Raw genomic sequence first — 23,400 nt, forward strand, 5'->3', positions numbered from 1 at the left:
AGAATTCCGCTTGAGCGTTGCAGGTTCGTCGCAAGTAAAGCAAAGGACAATAATAGGTGAATTTCTAGACTCACCATGGTCAGTCGGAAATGAGGAGGGACACCCACGGGATTTCCCAACGTTGCCGAGGCAAACACGATGGGCCGGGCCAAGGGCCGGGCCGATATGCTCGAGGCATACATGCGCCATGCTGTCGGCTTTCCATGGTATGCAAAAGGACATGGGGATGGGCGTGGAGGACATGTTGTACAATTCTTCTCACTCTCAGTCTATGAAGCAAAATGCAATCGCACCTTCACACCGTCTCCGGGACAGTTTGTCAGGGTCAAGCCGTGCTTGACAGGGCCCATGTTGGAGGGGTCGATGGCGTCGACGCGCTGCATCAGGCGAATGACGACGTAGGCAATCTCGGTCAGGGCAAACTGCTGACCGATGCAGATGCGCGGCCCGCCGTTGAAGGGTAGGTAGTCCCAGCCCGGTCGGCGGCTCTCCCAGCGCTCCGGCCTGAAGAGGTCGGCGTCGGGTCCCCACAGGTCCTTTCGTCGCTGCATGTTGTGGACCTGGCCGCCAGGGTTAGCTGCCGACGAGAGCGGGAGATGGGAAGAGACGGGAGGTGGGAAGAGACGGGAGGTGGGAAGAGACGGGAGGTGGGAAGAGACGGGAGGTGGGAAGTGACGGGAGATGGGAAGAGACGGGAGGTGGGAAGAGACGGGAGGTGGGAAGAGACGGGAGATGGGAAGAGACGGGAGGATGGGTTCCTCACCGAATAGGCCACGTCGTGGCCCTTTTTTATATAGACGGGCGACTGGCCGTCGCGGCCACCACCGACGGGGAGGGCCGTGTCGACCTGGGCGGTGCGGACGTTGACGGAAACGATGGGGTAGAGGCGCAGGATCTCGCTGATGCACCACTGCAAGTACTGGCAGCCCTTCATGCGCTCAAAGGTGATGTCGCGCGGGTCGTCGTAGGTGCCGAACTCGTCGAGGATGAGCTGCCGCAGCCGGTGGTAGACGGGCGCGTGCTCGGGCGTCGCCAGCGTGTAGAAGAACCAGCCGAGGGTCGAAGCGGTGGTGTCGCGGCCGGCGAGCAGGATATTTAGGAGCTGGGAGCGCAGCTCCGTCGGGTCCCGCGTGTCCTCGGCGAGGGCGTGCAGGAAGACGTATTTTTCCCTTTTCGCGCCCTTGTCGTCGGCAGCGGAGGCGCCCTTGTCGCGCGGTCGGCTCATGGCGACTCGAACAAAGTAATCGACAAAGTCGTGGACCCGCTTGACCATGCGGTGCAGCTCGGGGGTGTGGACGAGCCAGTAGCTGTTCCCGAGGCGTGCCCCCTGGGCGAGGATGGACTGGGAGCGATCAAAGGCCTCGGCGAAACCGCCGGGTCCCGACGAGCCGTCGGCGGCGGCGGCGGAGAGCTCGCCGAGCTGGCTGTTGACGCTCTCGCCGAAGAGAAACTCGGTGGCGGAGTCGAGGGTGAGGCGGAAGAAGAGGGCGGAGAGGTCGACGGTGTCGGTCCAGCGATCGGCGGCGAGGTGGCGCTCGAGGACGGTCATCATGGCCCGGACATGGTCCTCCTCGAGGTCGAGGTCGCTGACCTGGCTGCGGACGAACTGCGGACGCAGCAGGGCGCGCGAGTGCTCCCACTGCTTTCCGTTGGCGGCAAACTGGAGAGGGTGAGCACGAGAGGAGGAAGGCGGGAGGCGGCGGGAGGCGGCGGGAGGCGGCGGGAGGCAGGAAGGGGAGGGGAGGAGAGGGGAGGAGAGCGGAGGGGCGAGGGGGCGAGCTCACGATGCCGTTGCCGAGAAGGGGCTTGAAGTTCTCGGTCCGGTTGGGCCCGAGGCCAAAGTCCTTGAACTTGAGGGCCAGCATCGCCTGGATGTTCTGGGGATCGAGGGTGAAGACGGTGTCCCGGAAGAAGGGCGTCCTCATCATCATGGTGCCGACAGGCCGTCCCGCGGCCTCGCTCATGGCGTCAAACTGCTCGGCAATCCACACGGGAAGCCGCTTCTCGCGGGCGGCGACGGCGCCGAGGATGGTCGACCAGACGCCGCTGGGCTCCATCATGGGCGCCCAGATGGCGGGCTCGCAGCCGAGAGCCTTGGCCTTGGCAGCATGGCGGAGGCGCTCCTGGACCTTGCGGATGACGAGGCCGACGACGGCGACGGCGGCGACGATGGCCGAGAGGGCCGTCAAGTGCATGACCAGGACGGCGACGGGGTGGGGGAGGATGCGAGGCTTTGTCGGTCGTTGCTTCGGGAGATGTATTCTCGTGGCCTCGTCGTGTCGACGAGCTGTCGGGGGAGGGGAGGGGATGCGGAGAGAAGCAGAAGATGGGCTCGTCGACGAGCTGTCGTGGGAGGGGAGGGGATGCGGATGGAAGCAGAAGATGGGCTCGTCGAGGAGGCGAGTCGAACGATTTTAACTCGAGCAACGTGGTTTTCGGTGCGTGCCAGGCTGCCAGGCGTCGAGGATTGGAGTGTACACAGAGGTCCTCCTACCTCGAGCCTCACGTCTTGGCGGTGGTGGGCCATGTATCTGTACCGCCACGGGACAGACGCGCAGGTTCGGAGCGGGCGAACTCGAGGGCCGCGCCCCTTTCCGTTCTGGAACGGAGCTCGGCCGGTCTGCAGCGCCGTTCGGGCACGGGCCCCGCAAACGGCGGCGGCAGAGGATGGGGCTAGCGTGGATTGGGATGGGCGGGTCTTGGCCGTCGGAGCGTCGGCAAGTCGGACACGGCGTCGGCGCGAGGACCCGCTCCACTGGATGGATGACTCATCCAAGTCGGTCCGCCGACGGGAGGACAAGCACGGAGTACGGAGTAACGATTGCAAGTGCATACTCTGTACATGCCCGAGAAACATTCCCTCGGCGTCGTGACAATTCCAAGCAAGCCAGGCAGCAGCATAGCACGACGGCGTTGGTCTGCTAATCCGACCCCTGCAGCTTGACGGCCATTGACCGGTTCACGCCGAGGCGGCAACGACGGCAAGGAGACGCGACGAACGACCAATTGATGGATGGGTACAATTTTTGCATCATGAATCAATGTGTCGGGCACGGAGGAGAATCAGGCGAGTTGAGCCGATTGACGTGGGAAGATTGTGCACGTGACCGTGATGGGAGCTCGTCTGCTGCGGCACCACGGGCTCCATCTCGTGGAAGTACATGAAGGCGCCTCTGAAGGAACGCACCCATCGCCAATGGAGGCTGAGCGAGTGTAGGGCACTGCTTCCACTTGAAGGTGCTATCGACTGCATTGCAGCAGAACCTGCTTCGTCGCATCGTCCAACTACTACCTGCATGGTAGTAATGATGATGCACTTGGTGTCATTGGGGTCATTGGGGTCATTGTCATTGCAATTGATGCTATTGGTGCAATTGGTGTCATTGGTGCAATTGGTGTCATTGGTGCAATTGGTGTCATTGGTGCTATTGGTGCAATTGGTGCAAATGATGCTATTGGTGCAATTGGTGCAAATGATGCAACTGGTGCAAATGATGCAACTGGTGCAAATGATGCAACTGGTGCAAATGATGCAACTGGTGCAACTGATGCAATTGGTGTTACTGGTGTTACTGGTGCAACTGTTGCAATTGGTGCAATTGGTGCAAATAATGCAACTGGTGCAATTGGTGCAACTGGTGCAACTGCTTGGTGCACGTGCTCCGTTACGCTTGGCTCACATGGAACAATAAAGGCGCCTTACTGCAAAGGGCTACTCCGCCATTGAGCGTACTTACTGTATGCACTTAATTACGGAGTTGCTCTACTCCGTAATTCAGGCAACTGCGGCGGTGACCATGACCTTTATGCACCAAGATGTTTTGACATAAATCACGTGGACAAATGGCCTGGAGATGAAGGGACGAGGAAAAATGCCAAAGGGCGCAAGAAACGGAGGACGAGGTAAAGGTGCACGTAGGTGCCGTCATGGGCGAATGCTCCGGCACTCTCGGAGGACAGACGGGGCTCCCCGCTGGACCCCGCCGCGGCCCGGCGATTGCGTCGGCGCTGGTGCCGAGTACTGGCCGGTGCCACGGGTAGCGGTCCGGAATGCAAAAGTTCCGAGGCGCACGGTGCCGACGTCACGCCTACGCATTCGCCGTCCTCCGTCCTCCGCACCGGCACACATGGCAAGTCTGTTTCGCGCTTCGTAGAGAACAAGCGACGACGCATCGTTCGTCATGCAGGGCCGTCGCCTTCCATCAGCGTTAGTTGCGCATGCACATGTTTGGCGGCACCTCGCTCAATCCGAAACGCGTGCGCCGCCGCCAATGACGTCTTCGCCGCCCCCTCCATGGCGGCAACTGGTTCTGGCAACCGGTTCTGGAGGCTTCTCCGTCGCACGCCGAGGCGACGGTCGGATGAGCACCGGCGCGACGACATGTTCAGGCATCGAAGCGACGGAGCAGCGGGTGGCCTGTACGCGTAGTTTGGAGGCCCTGTCGGTGCCAACGGTGCAGCCGCCCAGCCACGAGTGCAGTGCGCCGACCTGCGCCGAGCCGATTTCGATCACGTCTGCACTCGGCACAAAGGACAATGCATGAACGCGAAAAAATGTGGTAATTACGTGATGAAGCACGCGACGAGGCCACGCGCGACGAAGCGAGGACGCGCAAATGTGCCGTAGCAAAGGCCTATGCGAGGCGTATGCGACGGCTGCTCAGCGCTGATGGACGCCGTTAGCGGCTCGCGTGGGGGCTATGCGCAGGAGATTTACAGGCGGCTTGCGGCGGGGCAGCTGGACCTGCGGAGGACGATGTGGGGAGATGAGGCAGGACTTTGCTTGTGCAGCAAGCGCGTGCGTGAGTAATGCCCAGTTGCAAGTATCAAGTTGGTTGTCGGTATTGATTTGGTTGTCGGTATCAAGTTGGTTGTAGGTTCATACTCGGTACAGGGAGAAAATACTGACGGTTGGCGCCGAGGGCGCATATACAGTACATGTGCCGGCGCGACTTGAGTGCCGTACGTGGGTGTGCTTGCAGTTCCGAGCAGCATGAGTCGTTTCCGATTCACTTGGACTGCAATATTGTTCCACTCCGCCAAGACCCTTTGTTCTCCTCTGCACAATGAAAGGGCTCCTCGGCACAATGAAAGGGCTCCTCCGTACAATGAAAGGGGGAGGCGGTGCAGCGCAGTTGCTCGTGGGCGGACGGTGCTGAATCGCTCGTCCGAGGACACGTACCTGCGTGCCGTACAGAGGGGTGGCAAAAATGTCGATTCAATTTGTACGGGTGGTGCCACCAAAGCTGAATCGTCACTTTTGTCAGGTCACTTTACCAACGCCCGTAGCGCCGCTAGGTGCCTGCAGCGGTCACCTGTGGTGTGCCTGCACAACGCTGGCTGCCCTGTACTGTGCTTGTGGCAGCGCCGGCAGCGCTGTATTGCCGTGCTTGCGCCGGCGCCGACTGCCCTGTATTGCCGTGCTTGCGCCAGCGCCGGTTGCCCTGTATTGCCGTGCTTGTGCCAGCGCCGGATGCCCTGTATTGCCGTGCTTGCGCCAGTGCTGGCTGCCCTGTATTGCCGTGCTTGCGCCAGTGCTGGTTGCCCTGATTGCCGTGCTTGTGCCAGCGCCGGCTGCGCTGTATTGCCGTGCCTGTGCCAGCGCCGGCTGCGCTGTATTGCTGTGCTGCGTCAGCGCTGGCTCCGCTGTATTGCTGTGCTGGCCCGGCGCCGGCTCCGCTGTATTACTGTGCTGGGGTCGGCGCTGGCTGCCCTGTATTGCCGTGCCTGTGCCAGCGCCGGCTGCGCTGTATTGCTGTGCTGCGCCAGCGCCGGCTCCGCTGCCCGTGGCGAGGTCCTGTTCATTACGGAACGAGGCCCCAAGTACAAGCACTTTACGGCGGACTGGATCAAGATAAAACAAGAACCGGTCGGCATACGAAGAGAACATTATGCGCGTTTCCATCTCCGGACGAGCAAACGGGGCTCCGACCGCACCGGACGTGGCTCCGATCAGGCCGGGCAAAAGGCAGCGAGTCAGTACCGGGGCATAGGTGGTCCCTTATGCCATCGATTCGCGTCATCGGCCCGAGGCAGGATAGCAGGAGCATACTAAGAGGAAGGGAAGCGCCGAGTCAAGGTAGATGAAACGACTACACGCGCTACGCACGCATGCATCGTCTCTAAATATCGTCCTATATATATCTACTCCATGGCGCTCGCTCCGTGCTGCCATGTAATAGGAAGCCGCCTGCGCAAGGGAGTTGGCAAATCGCACGACGACACACGGACGAAAAAGTAAAGTTGGCCATCTATCCGTACACAATGGTCGCCATCTCCTACGTTGCGGTCCTGCTCATGGCCGCCCTGCCCTCATTGGCGGCGACCAACAAGACCGTAGAGGTACCGGCATCGAACATGGGCTACATCATTACCTTCAAGGACCACGTAACCTCGGCCGGCGTAGACAATCACCACGCCTGGGTAGACCAGCTGCATCGACGCAGCATCGGAAAACGTAACCTCAACCTCCCCGGCACCGAACGCAAGTTTGATATTGGCAACTTCAAGGCCTACGCCGGAAAGTTCGACAAGGCTACGGTCGAGGAGATTGTCCAGCACGAGGATGTAAGTCTTGCCCTCTTCCTTCGGAGCAGCCGGAAGGAGTGCCGAGGGAACGAGCTGACTCGAGGCCACGGTACCTTAGGTCGAAGCTGTCGAGGTCAATCAGGTCTGGGAGCTGTACGACAGCGTTACGCAGCACAGCCCGCCCTACGGCCTAGGCATCCTCTCGAACCGGCTGCCGGGCAACAACGACTACGTTTACGACGACAGCGCCGGCCGGGGCGCTACCGTCTACGTACTGGACACGGGCATCAACGCCGGCCACGTCGAGTTTGGCGGTCGCGTCGTCAAGGGCCGAAACGTCTTTGGCGGTGCCTTTATCGACACCCACGGCCACGGAACGCACGTCGCGGGCATCGTCGGGAGCAGGACGTACGGCGTTTGCAAGGAATGCACCATAGTCGACGTCAAGATCTTTTCCGGCGGCTCCGGCACCACCATTAGCGTGCTCAGCGGCTACCAGTGGGCCGTCGACGACATCAAGGCAAAGGGGAACTCGGCAAAGAGCGTCATCAACATGTCCATCGGCTGCGGCGGCTCCAACGCCATCGACGAGGCCATCAAGAACTCGCACGACCAAAACATCCTCACCGTCGTCGCCGCCGGGAACAAATACGACAATGCCGGCCGCTACTCTCCGGCCCGGTCACCCTACGCCTTGACCGTCGGTGCCGTCAACTCGGATTGGAAACCGTGGGCGTGGGCCACCGGTATAGGCTCCAACTACGGGCCGAGCGTCGACATCTACGCTCCCGGCGAGGGCATTTTATCTCTCGGCATCTGGTCGAGCACGCACCTCGTCTACAAGACCGGCACTTCCATGGCCACGCCTCACGTTGCCGGCCTCGTCGCCTGTTTACAGATCTCTGAGAAGGTCAGATCGCCGGACGAGATGATGGCTCGAATCAGGGCGCTTGCTACAAGGGGCCGCATCGGCGGCATTCGTGGGGATACTGTTAACCTACTGGCCAACAACGGCCTTGGCAACCAGCAGAATCAGCCGAACCAGGCAGCGAAAACTGTGCCGATGGTGAGGCCGGACATGAAGCAGGAACCGAAGCCGGAACCGAAGCCGGAACCGAAGCCGGAACCGAGGCCGGAACCGAGGCCGGAACCGAGGCCGGAACCGAAGCCGGAACCGAGGCCGGAGCCGAGGCCGGAGCCGAGGCCGGAACCGAGGCCGGAACCGAGCCCGAACAGGCCGGACGTGAAGCAGAACGGCCAGGAAAGACAGCGCCAAAACCTGTTCCTGACCAGCCCTTATTGGCAGGGTGCTCACCCGAAGCAAGACACTGCCAATAATCGGGCCGCAAGCCAACGACAAGGCACGGGTCCTCTCTGGCAAGGCAACACCGGGCATGGCATCAGACGCATCAGGGAAAGTCCCGGCCAAGGCACCAGGCAAGGCACCAGGCAAGGCACCAGGCAAGGCACCAGGCAAGGCACCAGGCAAGGCACCAGGCAAGGCACCAGGCAACGCCAAGGCACCTCTTGGGGCGGCCGGAGAAGAACGTACTGGTATCGGGAGGGCAACCGCTGGAAGCAAGGTACCAGGTATCAAGATTAAAAGTAAGAACCCGTGCACCAGACACGACACCTGCCATGCAAGCAGTCGGCGCCGAAGGGTCGGAACCATCATCACAAGGCTCGACGCGAGCCGCCAGACACTGCCGATGATTCGGCTCATGATGGTCAGGAAACGCAGACCGGAGGTACGGGATACCGGCACGGCACCTGCGAGTGGTCATCGAGGGATGACTTGTAATTGTAGCGCTGTAGCGATTTCATGCTTGCTTTCTCCTTCCTTTCGTTGCATTCTTCATCCATTGCGTTCCGCGGCGCGGACGATGCAGAGACGGTATACGGTAGATGGTAGACGATGGAGGGTAGACGATAAATGCTAGATGCAGTGTACTCGGTAGAAGACGTACGATACTAGTAGCGTAGGCGAATTTGCTCGTTGCACCGGACTCTGGTGCGGAACTGTCGCCATGCTGAGCCATGCTGACGCCTTGTTCGGCTCGCACGAAACCGTGCTCGATCGGCCAAACGATGGGTGCAGAGGTCCGCCCTCGGCGTGGCATCCATCCCACGAGTAGAATGGTCGGTTGCGCATGCGGAGCGCCGTGCCGGGGCGTCAGCGGACGCCGTTGCGCGCCGTGTCGAGAGCCCACGCCAGCCACGGGCCGCGTCGGCGACCTTTTCGAGCCTGAGCCGCGAGCGGACGGACGCGTTGGCGGAACAGGCCGAAGCGATTTTCCGCCTTGACGAGGGGACGCTCATGGCTCGGGCCGTCACCGCTGCATCCGCGACCGCTTCGACACGTCGAGGCCGATGCCGGCGAGGAAGCAGACGCGCAGCGCCGCTCCGGCGTAGACAAAGGGAACGTCGCCCCAGTCGGCCGCGCTCCAGGCCAGGACGTCGTAGTATATCGCCGAGCCGAGCGGGCGCAGCGAGTAGAGGCGGGCGAGGTCGGCCACCAGCAGCGCCAGCAGCACCGTCCTCCAGACGCGCAGGTCCCACGTCGACCGCAGCACGAGCGCCTCGTTGACGGCCAAGAAGAGGTACATGCCGGCGAGCCGCGAGAGGACGACCGACGTGCCGGCAGACACCTCGGACGGCGCCGACGAGGCATGCAGCAGCTCGAGGGAGCGCCCCTGTCGGAAGTGGTGATGGAAGGCGGCGACGAGGGCCGAGAGCGGCTCGATGAGCAGGAAGAAGGCACGGTAGGCGACGGGGAGTCGGAATCCGATGCGCTGAGACGTCATGTTGACGAGCGAGCGGGAATGACCTCGTCGTTGGAGTTGTCGGAGCGAGCAGGCGAGGTGGAAAATCAAAGGCAGGCCGAGTTGGTTGATGCCTCAGGAAACATTTAATAGCAAGTGTTGTACTTAATTGCGTGTGTGACAGGTAAGTACATGTACGGACCATGTGCACCGTTGGCCGCTCATTGATTACCCGTAAATGTACTCTATACTTGTATTTGGTATGGCGTAGCCGCTACCATGCTCCGGACTGCATGTAGAGTGTACTTTGCAGCTTATGTCGGGGATCAATATTGCAGCAACTGTACGGTACATGTACTTGCAAGAACTGTAAGCTTGCAGTCACTTGACAAAAGTGACGATTCAGCTTTGGTAGCGCTACTCCTACATATTGAATCGACATTTATGTCACCCTGCTGTACAAACGAATACAAGGTAATAATATGTTGATACTTGCATTAATACAGGTACGGAGTCCTTTGCAAGTACTTACACGTACTGGTACTCTGTAGCGTTCGTGACAATGGTCTGGAATTGCCATGACAGTGGGATTTACAGTGAAAATCACCAACGTCGGGGACAAGTGCAGTGCTTGCACGTGGACCATTAGGTGCTAAAGTGCACTGGAATTTGCTCGTGTACCATGAATAGGTGCTAAAGTGTACTGGAATTTAGGTGTGATTGCTCCGTGCTCCGTATACTTGCACTCTATACCAGGTACTAGACCTAGTAGTATTACAGCATTATCTGTAGGCTCGGAATAGGCCACCAGACGCTGCCTACCCTGTAGCGTGCGAGAATCAACCCGTCCATTCCATGTTCTTGCCGCATGGCGTCTCTGCTTGTCGAACTCGACTGTTACTATTGCCCCCTTCGACGGCCGACATCGTCGGCGAGGGCAAGATGCCGTCTCACGTCATGGTGCTGAAACCTTGTCGCCCCATCAGTGCTTCCGTGTGCCATCGAGCTGTATGATGATGCATGAGCCGAGCATTGTAGCAAGGCGAGCAGGGTGGGCATGCGGGGAAGAAGCCGACGCGTACGTGCTGAGAGGGCTACTCGTGATGACCTTTACTATTACTCTACCCCGTAGAAGTTGGTTTTGCTTGTGGTATCTGCTGCAACTACGGAGTACACCCACCTTACTGCTAGTACATGGTGGTCGCGCTCTACTCCAGACTACGACGGAGCGACAGGCGGCGATACTACTATCAGCCAATATACTACTGTCGCTGTTGGTTCGTTTCTGGGGGAAGCTGGTAACAAGAAATCTCTTTCAATGATTCAACTTGGTGCGAAGGGAGGAAAAGGAGGTTGCAGTGACGCGACCTGATTATCCCCTTTGTAATCGCACAGGGTGTGATTACGTAATCAGTGTCTAGCTCCCTCTGCCTACGCACCGACTTGCCTTGGTCAATATATACACACAATCGCAATATCACACAACTATTAATACCCAGTCAACCACTCGAATTGATCGGACCACCAATTAACATTCTGGCAACTGCTACCACCAGCTGGCAGTACCACTATTTAATTCTGTTGCAGTACTACTGCACTATGGTACAGGGACGACAGAACAGCCAGCAAGTCGTATTGTCAACTAGTTGTGCAACTCAATATGCACTTGTAGATGCATAGCGCAGAAAGTAGCTAGAATCCTAACTCATGCATGTTATATCAATTGAGGTATTACCTCCCAGGCATGAATAATTCCACCACCCCTGTAATACGGAGCACTCCTCTTGATAAATATAATGACATGTTTCCTGCAGTTTGACACATCCAAATTTGCACCTTTTGCCCAGTTACTAGCTGGTCCCATTCTGCTATTACTAACAGCGTGATTGATTCCCTAGTCCGTGCGGTACAATTCCACTACACTTCTTGCACGCAAATTGCAAGAGGTTATGAGCACGGAAAGACTATAATCAATCTCTCTGGATCGATTCCTCCGACTTGCCAAGTCACCCACCAGTACTACTGGTAATCCCCAAAGATCCAACTGCTAGCAAAGCAACGGCAATCGGAATCATTACCCATTTCGAGTAAATTTCAAATTCTTGTTCACAGTCAAAATCGGCATCTGATTCCTTATAAGAATCAAGCAAACCCATACGGCTAGTAGTATGACTTTAGTTGCCGATTAGGAAGCTCGTAGTATCCCTTGGTTGTGTGTGATTTTTTAGATCGATTGGATCGAGTGGATCGGATCGGTTGGATCGGTTGGATCAGTTGAATTAGTTGGATCAGTTGGATCGATTGGATTGATTTGGTTGACTCTATGGGCCGGATTTACCGGATTGGTCGGGACGATTGGGTCGACGAGATCTAGTCGACCTAGTAGTGTTGTTGGTGCCTTGTTCCTTGGATGGGTGGGCTATCTTGCAACTGAATGTTTTGGAACTGGGACTGCTGGGATTTCGATATTCTTCCGGTAGGTTGGTTATGAGATATTGCAGGTTGAGGGATGTTGCATCTGTTGGATTTTGAATCCATGCAATAGATGCTTGGGGAACCTCGGTACAGCCATCTCGCGGCGGTATGAGTAGAGCACATTGATTGCTTGTCGAGTAGTTGGCGGCTATAGAGGGATCTTGGAGAAAGTCTCCTAGGTCGAGGAATCCGAGTCGAATGGATAGTGATTGCTCCCACAAGTCGAGATTCCGAGTGCCTTTGAGTTTAGCACACTCTGGGAATGGAAATACCTTGTTGGATAGCTTATAGTTGGAGCTAAAATCGGCCTGTTCAGTAATGGTAGTGCCAGTACTGAGGATTGGGATTCCTTGTAGGTTCGTGTTTGGGCTCCATTTTCTACATTCTACCCATTTTATCTCCAGTTGTAGTGAAACTTCTGACAATGGTCCGATGTGGCTTGTAGTGTATCTGCGACACCACTTCTTGTATATCACTACAGTATTATAACCAGTACGAATTTTTACTCAATATACTGTGTAACAGCCCATCTTTTGACAAAATGTGCCGTAATAAGGGTGTAAGCGACGGCTGACATTGGGGCTATGAGCAGATTCAAGTACCAGGTGGCTTGCGGCGGGGCAGCTGGACCTGGGGAAGACGAGGCAGCTGGACCTGGGGAAGACGAGGCAGCTGGACCTGGGGAAGACGATGTAAGTAGGGAAATGAGCCAGGACTCAAAGTACTTGTACTGTACAGTAGTTAACTGTACGGTATGCTCCGTACGCCGTATTTGCGGTAATTACGTGAGTACTTAGCACAGTTATAGGTACCAAGTTAGTGGTAGGTACGGAGCACTCCGGAACACTCCGTAAATTCGAGGGGGAGAGGGGGGGGAAACCCCCTCGAACCTATAGGTAGAATAATAATAGTTAGCGCCGAGGACGCATAAACAGTACTTGTGCCGGTCCGACTTGAGCACTTGGGTGTACTTGCAGTTCCCAGCAGCATGGCAGTATGAGCCGTTCCCGATTCACTTGGACTGCAATATTATTCCGCTCCGCCAATTTGATCTCTTCCGTACAATATAAGGTGGAGGCGGTGCAGCGCAGTAGCTCGTGGGCGAGTAGTACTGGATCGGCGCTCTCGCTCGTACAAGGACACGTATCTGTGTAACATGCCAACGCTAGTAGCGTCGCTATATTATGCCTGCCGCTGAGTACTGACCTATGGTGTACCTGTACGAACGCTAACTGCCTGTATTACTGTGCTTGTGCCAACGCCGGCTGCGCTGTATTGCTGTACTTGCGATAGTGCCACCTGCGCTGTATTGACGTGCTTGCGCTAAGCCGGCTGCCCTGTATTACTGCCCTGTACGCTGGCGGTACTGCCCGTGGCCAGGACCGGTTCATTACGGCGGGAACGAGGCCCAAATACGAACAGTATACGACCGACCGCCCGGCCGGAGCGAGGCCCAAATACGGGCAAAATACGATGGACAGCCCCGTTCCTCGATGATAATGATGAAACAAGGGCCGGTCGGCTTGCGGGGAGAACATCATACGCGTTCCATCTATCTGCGGACGAGCAAACGGGACTCTAACCGCACCGGACCTGGCACCGATCAGGCCGGGCGATAAGCGGCAAGTCAGCACCGGGGCACAAGGAGTCCTTCATGCTATTGATTCCCGTTATCGGCCTATAGCGGGATGGTAGGAGCATTCTGAAAGGAAGGGAAGCGCTAAGTCAAGGTAAATAAACCGACCATGTGCACTACGCACGGATGTGTTGTGCTATATATCGTCCTGGGTATTGCCGTATATATATGTCTACTCCGTAGCGCTCGCTCGATCCATACTGCCGCATTATGGGAAGCCGCCTAGGCAAGAGATCTCGCAAATCGATCGCACGACAACACCCGGACGAAATTTAATGTCAGCCATCTATCCGTACAATGGTCGCCTTCTCCTATATTGTGGCCTTGCTCATAACAGCCCTGCCCTCGTTAGCAGCGATCAATAAGAGCGTCGAGGTACCAGCATCAAGCACTGGCTATATTATTATCTTCAAGAACCATATAAGCTCGGCCGGCGTCGACAATCACCACGCCTGGGTGGACCAACTGCATCGACGCAGCATCGGAAAACGAAACCTCGACCTCCCCGGCGTTGAACGCAAGTTTGACCTTGGCAACTTCAAGGCCTATGCCGGAAAATTCGACAAGGCTACGGTCGAGGAGATTGTCCAGCATGAGGATGTAAGTCTTACCTTCTTGCCTGTTAGAGCAGCCGGGAGGAGTAGTAAGGAAGGAACGAGCTGCTCTTGCCTTTTGGAGCAGCCGGGAGGGGTAATAAGGAGGGAACGAGCTAACTCGAGGCCACGTATATCAGGTCGAAGCTGTCGAGGTTAATAAAATCTGGGAGCTCTCCAGCAGCCTTACGCAGCACAGCCCGCCCTGGGGCCTAGGCATCCTCTCGAACCGGCTGCCGGGCAACAACAACTACATATACGACGATAGCGCCGGCCTGGGTGCTACCGTCTACGTACTGGATACGGGCATTAACGCCGGCCACGTCGAGTTTGAGGGTCGCGTCGTCAAGGGCCACAACGTTATCGGCGGCGCCTTTGTCGACACCCACGGCCACGGAACGCATGTAGCGGGAATTGTCGGCAGCAGGACGTACGGCGTTGCCAAGAAATGCACTTTAGTCGACATTAAGATCTTCCACGATAACGTTACCGACTCTATCAATATACTCAACGGCTATCAATGGGCCATTGAAGACATCAAGGCCAAGGGGAACGCAGCGCAGAGCGTTATTAATATGTCTATTATCTCTGCAGGCTCTAACGCTATCGATGGGGCTATTAAGAGCGCACACGAGCAAAATATCCTTACTGTTGTTGCTGCAGGGAATGGTTATAATAATGCTAGCCTTTACTCTCCCTCCCGGGCACCCTACGCCTTAACCGTTGGTGCCGTTGACTCGAAGTGGAAACCGTGGGTGTGGGCTACCGGTTTGGGCTCCAACTATGGGCCGAGCGTCGATATCTACGCTCCTGGCGACAACATTCTATCTCTCGGCATTAGGTCGAACACGGACCTTATCTATAAGACTGGTACCTCCATGGCCTCGCCTCACGTTGCCGGCCTTGCTGCCTTTTTCCAAATCTTTGAAAAGACTAAAACGCCAGGCGAGACAATAGCTCGGATCAAGGAGCTTGCTACGAGGGACCGCCTTGGCGGCGTCCGGGGCGATACCGTCAACATGCTGGCCTACAACGGCCTTGGCAACCAACAAAATCAGACGAGCGACCAGGCGCGTGTGAGGCCGGACGGAAAGCCGGAGCCGAAGCCAGAACTGAAGCCGGAATCAAAGCAGGAACTGAAGCAGGACCCGAAGCAGGACCCGAAGCAGGACCCGAACCTACACCCGAACCCGGAACTGAACCCAGAACTGTACCCGAACCCGTACCCGGAACCGAACTTGTACCCGTACCCGGGCCCGAACCAGGAACCGAACCCAGAACTGTACCCGAACCCGTACCCGGAACTGAACCCAGAACTGAACCCAGAACCGAACCCGTACCCGGAATTGAACCCAAAATTGAACCCGGAACCGAACCTGTACCCGGGCCCGGGCCCGAACCCGGAACTGAACCCGGAACTGAACCCGGAACCGAATCTGTACCCGAACCCGTACCCGTACACGGGCCTGAATCCGGAACTGAACCCGGAACCGAACCTCCCGGAACCGAACCTGTACCCGAACCCGTACCTGAACCCGGAACCGAACCCGGAACCGAACCTGTACCCGGACCTGTACCCGAACCCGGAGCTGAACCCGGAACTGAACCCGTACCCAGAGCAGGAATCGAGGCAGGAACCGTACCCGTATCCGTACCCGTACCCGAACCCGTACCCAGAGCAGGAATCGAGGCAGGAACCTTACCCGTATCCGTACCCGTACCCGAACCCGTACCCAGAGCAGGAATCGAGGCAGGAACCGTACCCGTACCCCTACCCCTACCCGAACCCGGAAATGAACCCGGACCAGTAGCAGGAACTGAAGCAAGAACCGAACCCGTACCTGAACCTGTACTGTAAGGCTAGACGCAAGGATAAAGCTCGGCTAGGCCAGAAGATAGGACTAACCTAGGAGAGTGGAGTCTGCCCTGACGACCAGGCGGCTACAAAAGGCACAGAATCGTAAAAGCTTGGAAGACGGGCAAGCTTTACTGTAGTTAGGGATATCAACTAACTAATCTTATAGATCAAGTCTTTGAATTATGATCCCTGTAGTGCCTTTGTAAGACCATAAGCCATGATTTCAGCTGTAGGTGCATATATAAAGTGAATCGTTCTACGGGCAATTTCTTGTCTAACTCAACAGTGCTATGTATTAACATGACGTAACTTCGTTTGGAACACAGTAATTTCGTCTGTCACAAGCTGGATAGTTTGCTTATTATTAAATTATATTGTAGCTATTGGATCGTCTAGTTTGACCTGTAAATCAGTGCATGATAAGCTACTGGCCACCCAACTCGACCTCAAATTCAGACCCCATCCAACGGATCAAGTTTGTAAATAAGTTGAATCTCGGGCTGCTTAGGTCAACGCTAGCCATTCAGCTTCTGTAATAGACGTAGTTACGGTTGCTTGCTTATCAGCTCTTGCAATTTGCATGCAAGCAGTGGAAGTGTATCGCACGGACCAGGGAATCAATCTACGCTGTTAGTAACAGCAGAATGAGCACCAGTTAGTAGCTGGGCAAGAAATACGAAATTTATAAGATTCCAAATTGCAATATTAAAAAGTGCGATATTCTGTCCGAAAGAAGTGCAGGAAAGGTAGGACTATGTATACCTGAGAGGTAGTACCTCAATCAGTGCAATGTGCATGTGTTAGGAATCTTGCTGCTTCCAGACAATGCATCTCCAAACGATCTGCTTGCAATCTATGCATCTTCAAATTCTCTACTAAAACTAGTTGCATAGTTGGTGTATGCAACTGGTAGACTTGGTCGATGCGACTATTCTATCGTCCAGTCGTTACAGTGCAGTAGTACTGCAGCAGTAGTCGAAAAGTTAGCAGTAGTACTGCCAGCTGGCAACTGCTAGCTGCAGTTGGGAGAATCCTAGCGCTGTAGTGCAGTAGTACTGCCAGCGGGCAACTACCAGTAGCAGTTGAGAGGATCTCGATTGACGGTACGATTAATAGACTCGTGTGGTCGACTGTACTACTTGCACAAGCCGTATGATAGTGGTATATTGGCTGGCAGTCGCCTGTCATACCAAGTTGTAACGAGGAGAAATTGCATTACAAGTACAATTTATCAACTCATGCTATCCTATGTGTACTGCTACCTGCAGCACCAGGCGGCAGTACTACTGCCAGTCCCTATGCCACCATTGTACGGCAAGTGCAAGTAGCGTATCGATACAATATGATGGATGGACTTAACCCAAGGCAAGTACTATAAGACGGTTACAGCCGGTTACGTTTGTTATGGTGGGCTACCCTTGTCATGTTACGTTACCCTTGTCATGGTGGGTTACCTTTGTCAGGTCGCCATAGCGCCGCAACTGGCCGAGGAGTGTTGTGCCTTATGTTTGGTTACTTACAGTGAGGCTCCTTGGGACAACGAGAGCCGTCGCCCGGCTAATGTGAAGTATTCGAAGAGTCGAATGCCGGCTCAACGTCACATACTGGCGTCCCAAACTTTGAGATATGTTCATTCATCGCTTGGCAACTCAAAGCGGCTTCAGTTTCAGCTGCAAGTGGTTCGATTGGAACGGCAACTACCTTGCTCTCCTTCACTATAGAACCAACAATGCTACTAAGCCGCGAGGCATACGTACCGAAGACGCTGCGGTCGAGAGGGGGCATCCAGTGATACCCATAGGTAGGTCCATCCACTGCGTAAATTGAGTGGGGAGAATGTCAGCACTGATGGAAGTGCAATAATATCAGTCGTCAGGGTCCAGCCGCACGGCCTCGTAAGAGGGTTGCCGCGATGATGTGATCTTGGACCGTATTTAAATTGCCGTCGCCAACTGAGCGCGTGGCGCGCCTAGTGGGTTATGCATACACCCTTTCATGAGACGAACTGATAAGTCTTTAGCCTAGTGTGGCCCAATACGTCGGGCGCTCTGCAAACGCCGTTCGTATTCGTAAAATCTATACAGCACTTCAGCACTTCAGCTTTATGCAAAAGAATACCCCACGTTTCAGCGGTCGGCATAGCCACACGTTCGGAGAATAGTGCAGAAGTAGGCGCAAACATTAGATCACCTGTGGTTCGACCACAGTATGGTGCATGATTTTCTTCGTAGCAAGATGGCTACTATTGGTGAGCGATGCTCTAGCGGTTATTGCTTGACTTCAAAATAGCAGGCGTTTCTGGACGTTGGCACCGCAATCGAGCCCATACGGATAAAAGTGCAAATCAAGAAGCTACGACAAGGTGGATTGGACCGGCTCTATTGCGATTTAACTGGATTGTGTAGCCTATCCCGCTTAAGGTTGCTAATACGTTGTACAAACTTGCCCATCTCGAAAACTCCCGTCTAACGTTATAGATAAACACAGTCGTGCGAACAATCAGTTGCCCATAACGCGAAGAAACAAGCTTAAGATCGGGTTAGCATAGTAGTAGGTTCGGTAAAGAACTACGGGAGACCCCTGTATCGCGGGGTATGGGGAAAGGTTCGCGTATTCTACCCCACTGTGGGGGGATATACTCGATAGAGTCGTAGGACGAAGCACCTGTGACTGTAATATACGAGCATGATTATTGAGCCCCGAGACAGATTTAGGTTAGAGCCGCCCTTGTGACTGATTTTGGAACAGACAAGGACGTGCACCGCCTGGACGTACGCGGAGCCTGCCATGGCACTAATAACATCAAGACGTGCCTCTATCGCGCCCTTGAATAGGCCAGACTGTAAAGCCCCCTTAACGAATTATGCATAAATACCGTCTGTATCGCCAGCCCGTCCGACTGTTTCTCTTATAGTTTCCAAAAAAATCAACTATTTTCAACCAGACAATAAACTTCTCCATAACTTACAAGGGTGACGAGAAAGCAATCCAAAAAACAAGCATCATTCGCAATGTTCTCTGCTATCCTCTGTGCCGCACTCTTATTCACGAAATGCGCACGCGGGGCTACATCTGTATCCTGGGATGATATTGAGGATATTAAGAAGAACTTGAAAGAAAGCTTTACCATCGACGATAAGAACCGCCCGTATAGCTTCGAGCTTCAGGACACGGTTGGGGCGTTTTTTTCCTGTGGAAGTTTTTTTTCAAATTGGAACGCACATTTGCTCTATCGCGATACCCTGATGCAAGCCAACGTCGTCGACATCAAATATACAAAACATAACAATTTAAAGGAGCCTGTAATCAACAAGCAATGTCAACCAATACCCTACAAATCACAAAAATCGAAAGCTGATCTCATTTCCGTAACGAAGGGCTGGAAGATCGGGGGAACTTTGGAGGGGGAGATAGGGGGGTCTGCGGGAATCCCCAAGGGGAAATTAACTGTTGCTGGCGAATATTCGGAGTCGGTAACAGTTTCGCAGACAGTTACCGAATTAGAAGAGGCTACCGGCTCCTGTGACCCAGGGCAAGAGTGTTTCATGGTAGCGCTAATATTTTACGCCGAGGTTACGGGCAGATGCAAGAGAGAGCCGATATTGGATTGCGCCGAAAAGCTGTACACTTGCGACAGAAAGGAAGCCTGGGACAACGACAGGGATACGGCACAATACTGGCTCGATTATTGCCCTCAAGGCGATTCTGAAGTCGATTGCACGGTCAGATTTCAGATCTTCGAAAACGATACGCCAATGATCCGGAACATAGCTTATTTCAAAGAAAGCGACAGACCCGATACTAAGCCGCAATGTTTTTCTCAACCAGGGCCGGAGTAAGAACTAATATAAGAAATGCCTATATCAATATACTGAGCCGAGACGCTGGTGTATTCGCCTACGCTCTCGTTATAGCACTTACGTACATCAATACATTGTCATAATCTATTTGGCTTTCGCGTCTAGTTGCGTTGACAGATGTTATAAGTACCAATTTCCCCGTTGATTTCAACCACTTTATCGTGAAGGTGAATGGATGGTAGTTACATTATACAGAGGTGCGAGGCAGGCGGCCAAGCAAAGCACCCTGAGGGTCCAGCTAGAAGAAACCAGAGCGGCAGGGCAAATTTCCAACGTAAGAATAATATATGCAAGATGCAAGGTATAAACACGTTCGAATTAGTATCAACCATGTTTAGATTATTGCTATAGGAGAGAGCGCCTATAATAGGGGCCGGCTTTCTCGGCGAAAAGGCCAACCGTAAGCGTATGGGGGCGGAGTAGTAGGTATAGGTGCCGGTTCGCGGGTGCCGCGGGCGAAACGGCACCTCTCGTACGAGATCTTTCGGCGCAAAAGGTACGGTAAAAAAGATGCGCGATGCGGTGCCGAAAAATGAAGAGAAAATAATTAATCTGTAGGTAGGTAGACTACTGTACGTCGTTCGACGGAGATCGTATTAGCTTCGCCGTAGCGATCGCGCGTAGTAGGGAATGTATTTGCAATAGTAAATCTAATCCGGTCAGGATTCTAGGCTGGCGGAACCGCGCGCGCGCACTTCCTCGCCCCTTCGTACATACGCACGTAGGAGCAGCTCTCTCTCTATCCTCCTCCCTCCCTAATATTTCATTCTCCCTAATATTTCATTCTGGCAAATCCGACGTAGACTTTGAAACGTTGCCATATAAAAGCAGTGGCCCACTCTAGCATTACATTCTGGAAAATCCAACGTGTTGGATGGACCTTACCAATAGCTAGTACACAATTAAGGTTACAGCTATGTTACAGCTACCAATATAGGTTACCGATCAGCAAAGGAATGGACCTTATACGAGTGTACCTATAAAATAAGGTTAGCTGACCTACCCAAGTAGTTAGCTAGAATATATATAGGGGATATGAATCCCATACACTTAATCATGACAATGATTTCAACCAGTCTTATCTATGCTCCAAATAAGTAACTATCTTATTGTTAGATACAACGTTCGTAGACCTTGAAAACGTTGCCATATATAAGCAGCGACCCGCTCTTAAAGGCAGGGGGTAGACCAACATTACAATACATTCTGGCAAATTCAATGTAGACTTTGAAAGCGTTGTCATTAAAAAGTAGCAACCCACTTTAACATTACATTCTGGAAAATCCAAGGTAGACTTTGAAAGTGTTGCCATATATAAGCAGCGACCGGTCCACTCTTGAGGACAGGGGGTAGACTTTGGAAAGTATTGGTAGATTACGGGGTGTACATACAATATGGTTATTTGGTACATGGGGTATTTAAAGCGCAATTGGGCGATCAAAATGAGATGATTTGAATATGCGCATTGGCCACGATTGGCGCGTAACTAATGTTCGATAGATGCAGGAAAATCGTTTGATGGGGTGCCGTTGAGGGGCGTGTAGACACCCGCGCGCTTATTATGCAGGCGGGCCGTCGCGGCCGTTATTGGAATTTGATCCCAGACCCGTAGATCGCATCCGCAGGTACTGTAGGTTATACTTAAAGAGGGCAGTTGCTATTAGACCGGCATGAACAATTGCAACAAGGCATGACTCTTTACACAGGCATGACTCTTTACACAGGCATGACTCTTATACAGGCATGATTCTTACACAGGCATGGCTCTTACACAGGCATGACTTCTATAGCCTCTGATTCGCTCTTTTCCCCTTGGACTTACAGGTAATTTTACTTGTCAGGCTTGGTAATTCTTGTAGGAGAAGGCGGCAACGAGGTCGAAGTGGATGTGGCAGAGTCGCTCGTCGGGATCGCAGGCTCTCCTGTGGCTTCAATACAATATGACCTATTAACAGCAAAGTTGCTGAAAGACTTGGCAATGGATGGATTCTATAAAAGCGCTGTTAGTTTTTTAATCGATTCGCTCAACATGAATGCAGATTCCTGCTACGAAGTAACACCCAGCACTTCCAGTTCCCCTAACGTCACATTCTAGCAAATCCAACGTAGACATTGAAAGCGTTGCCATATATAAGGAGCGACCTACTTTTGAAAGGGCTCCAATAGTAAAGGTACTTGGTGCGTGTAAACAACCCAAACAACCCCTACAGTGCCGGTGAATCCACCAGACAAAACCAACAGTGCACAGAGGAACCAGCAGTGCACCCCTGATGGCCAAACCAAACTGTCCGTCCGTTCGTTGGCGACAAACTCCACTGCACTGCGAACTGCGATTTACATTATTAGTGCGGCGATGTAGTATACAGGCTTGGCGCATATACAATTAGAATCTCGATGCCCTTTTCCCCTTGGACGGCCCAGATGCCTATGAATCCCCCAATCGCTTCAAATGCTTCGCGTTCTGCAAGCCGATGCTGACGTATTCAATGGTGTTGTGACTGCTTTCCATGCATCGATACTTAAAATACATTGCAAGTAGCTCAACTCCTTTTCGTGGGGTGGTTTCCTACCTCTGTCGGAAGTATCAGTGCGCTGTTGTCCCAAGACCTGAGGCATTCCAGAAGGTTTAGTGTTTCGACGTTGATAGAACGTCGCTGATCGGTCACCGATAACTTGGCTTTAGAGAAGAGTCGCTCCGTTTCTGCTGACATCGGCGTGATTGACAGAATGCCTATAGCCATCAAGGACAGGCCGGGAAAGCGTCGCCGCTGGGCTGGATCCAGCCACCATTTGCGCGGACAAGACACCAAAATTACAGGTTGGCGACAGTACACATCATACTCGTCGTCATCCATGCTGGAAACTGTGGCCTTTTGTTCTTTTATCCAAATTTTGTATTTGTTCGGCCGTCTTGCATCAGGCGGTTGTTTAGGAATTAGTTGGGTAATGCTGCGCTGTAAGGCTGGTTTGTATTCATTCTTTGGTAGCAAACATATGGTTAAGGTGTATATGTATTATAAGAACAAGGAGCACTTTGTAACGTCTTAGCAGCTCAACGGACGACAAATCCGATAGACCGAGTACCTATCGGAATTTGACTACGAAATTATCTACTGGAAAGGATCTGAGAACGGTAGAGCCGATGCTCTTAGTCGACGAAGCGACCACGATACAGGAGTTCCTTCGGGGAAAGGACAGTTCCTAGAGCTCAACACAAGCAGGAATCATTAGCAAAAAACAACTCGACGCTGTATTCAAAATACAAGCTAACGACAACATCCTTGGCAAAATCAGAGATGCATACGAAGACAATATTCCAGTAGAATGGGACATTGGCACGGCAACGTACAAAGACAAGATTTACGTACCAGCCACAGTGCAGGAAGAAGTCATCAGGGAACTCTATGCACATCCCACGAGCGGACACTAAGGAATCCGCAAGACGATGGATCGAGTGCGACGCATCTTCGGTTTCCCACAGATCAAGGAGAATGTACAATCCGTTGTCGGCGAATACATTATATGCGCACGAAGCAAGGCTACACGCCACAAGCCGTACGGAGAATTACAACTACTACCGGTACTGATAAAACCATGGGACTCTATCGTATGTTGGATGAACTTTACCAATAGCTAGTACACAATTAAGGTTACAGTCATCAATATAGGTCTAACAGATAGGTAAAAG

At 53.8% G+C, this 23,400-nt stretch overlaps 6 protein-coding genes across 6 annotated transcripts; 3 read left to right on the forward strand and 3 right to left on the reverse strand.

Annotated features, from left to right (window-relative positions):
* Positions 1-269: 269 nt before the first annotated feature.
* Positions 270-2,195, reverse strand: DCS_03434 (cytochrome P450 52A12; the record flags this gene model as incomplete). Its single annotated transcript, XM_040800753.1, has 3 exons — positions 270-560; positions 764-1,660; positions 1,785-2,195. 3 exons carry the CDS (start codon positions 2,193-2,195, stop codon positions 270-272), a joined length of 1,599 nt encoding a protein of 532 aa, XP_040655786.1.
* Positions 2,196-5,311: 3,116 nt separating this feature from the next.
* On the reverse strand, positions 5,312-5,890 carry DCS_03435 (uncharacterized protein; the record flags this gene model as incomplete). The annotated part of the gene is made up of 1 exon (XM_040800754.1): positions 5,312-5,890. The coding sequence occupies one exon, from the start codon at positions 5,888-5,890 to the stop codon at positions 5,312-5,314; it is 579 nt and encodes a 192-aa protein (XP_040655787.1).
* Positions 5,891-6,264: 374 nt separating this feature from the next.
* Positions 6,265-8,131, forward strand: DCS_03436 (uncharacterized protein; the record flags this gene model as incomplete). Its single annotated transcript, XM_040800755.1, has 2 exons — positions 6,265-6,567; positions 6,671-8,131. 2 exons carry the CDS (start codon positions 6,265-6,267, stop codon positions 8,129-8,131), a joined length of 1,764 nt encoding a protein of 587 aa, XP_040655788.1.
* A 727-nt stretch (positions 8,132-8,858) lies between these two features.
* Positions 8,859-9,332, reverse strand: DCS_03437 (uncharacterized protein; the record flags this gene model as incomplete). Its single annotated transcript, XM_040800756.1, has 1 exon — positions 8,859-9,332. One exon carries the CDS (start codon positions 9,330-9,332, stop codon positions 8,859-8,861), a length of 474 nt encoding a protein of 157 aa, XP_040655789.1.
* Positions 9,333-13,698: 4,366 nt separating this feature from the next.
* DCS_03438 (uncharacterized protein) lies at positions 13,699-15,805 on the forward strand (the record flags this gene model as incomplete). The annotated part of the gene is made up of 2 exons (XM_040800757.1): positions 13,699-14,001; positions 14,135-15,805. 2 exons carry the CDS (start codon positions 13,699-13,701, stop codon positions 15,803-15,805), a joined length of 1,974 nt encoding a protein of 657 aa, XP_040655790.1.
* Positions 15,806-18,863: 3,058 nt separating this feature from the next.
* Positions 18,864-19,691, forward strand: DCS_03439 (uncharacterized protein; the record flags this gene model as incomplete). Its single annotated transcript, XM_040800758.1, has 1 exon — positions 18,864-19,691. One exon carries the CDS (start codon positions 18,864-18,866, stop codon positions 19,689-19,691), a length of 828 nt encoding a protein of 275 aa, XP_040655791.1.
* Positions 19,692-23,400: the final 3,709 nt, after the last annotated feature.

This window comes from Drechmeria coniospora, chromosome 02, assembly GCF_001625195.1.
Source record: "Drechmeria coniospora strain ARSEF 6962 chromosome 02, whole genome shotgun sequence".
Lineage (NCBI taxonomy): Eukaryota > Fungi > Ascomycota > Sordariomycetes > Hypocreales > Ophiocordycipitaceae > Drechmeria > Drechmeria coniospora.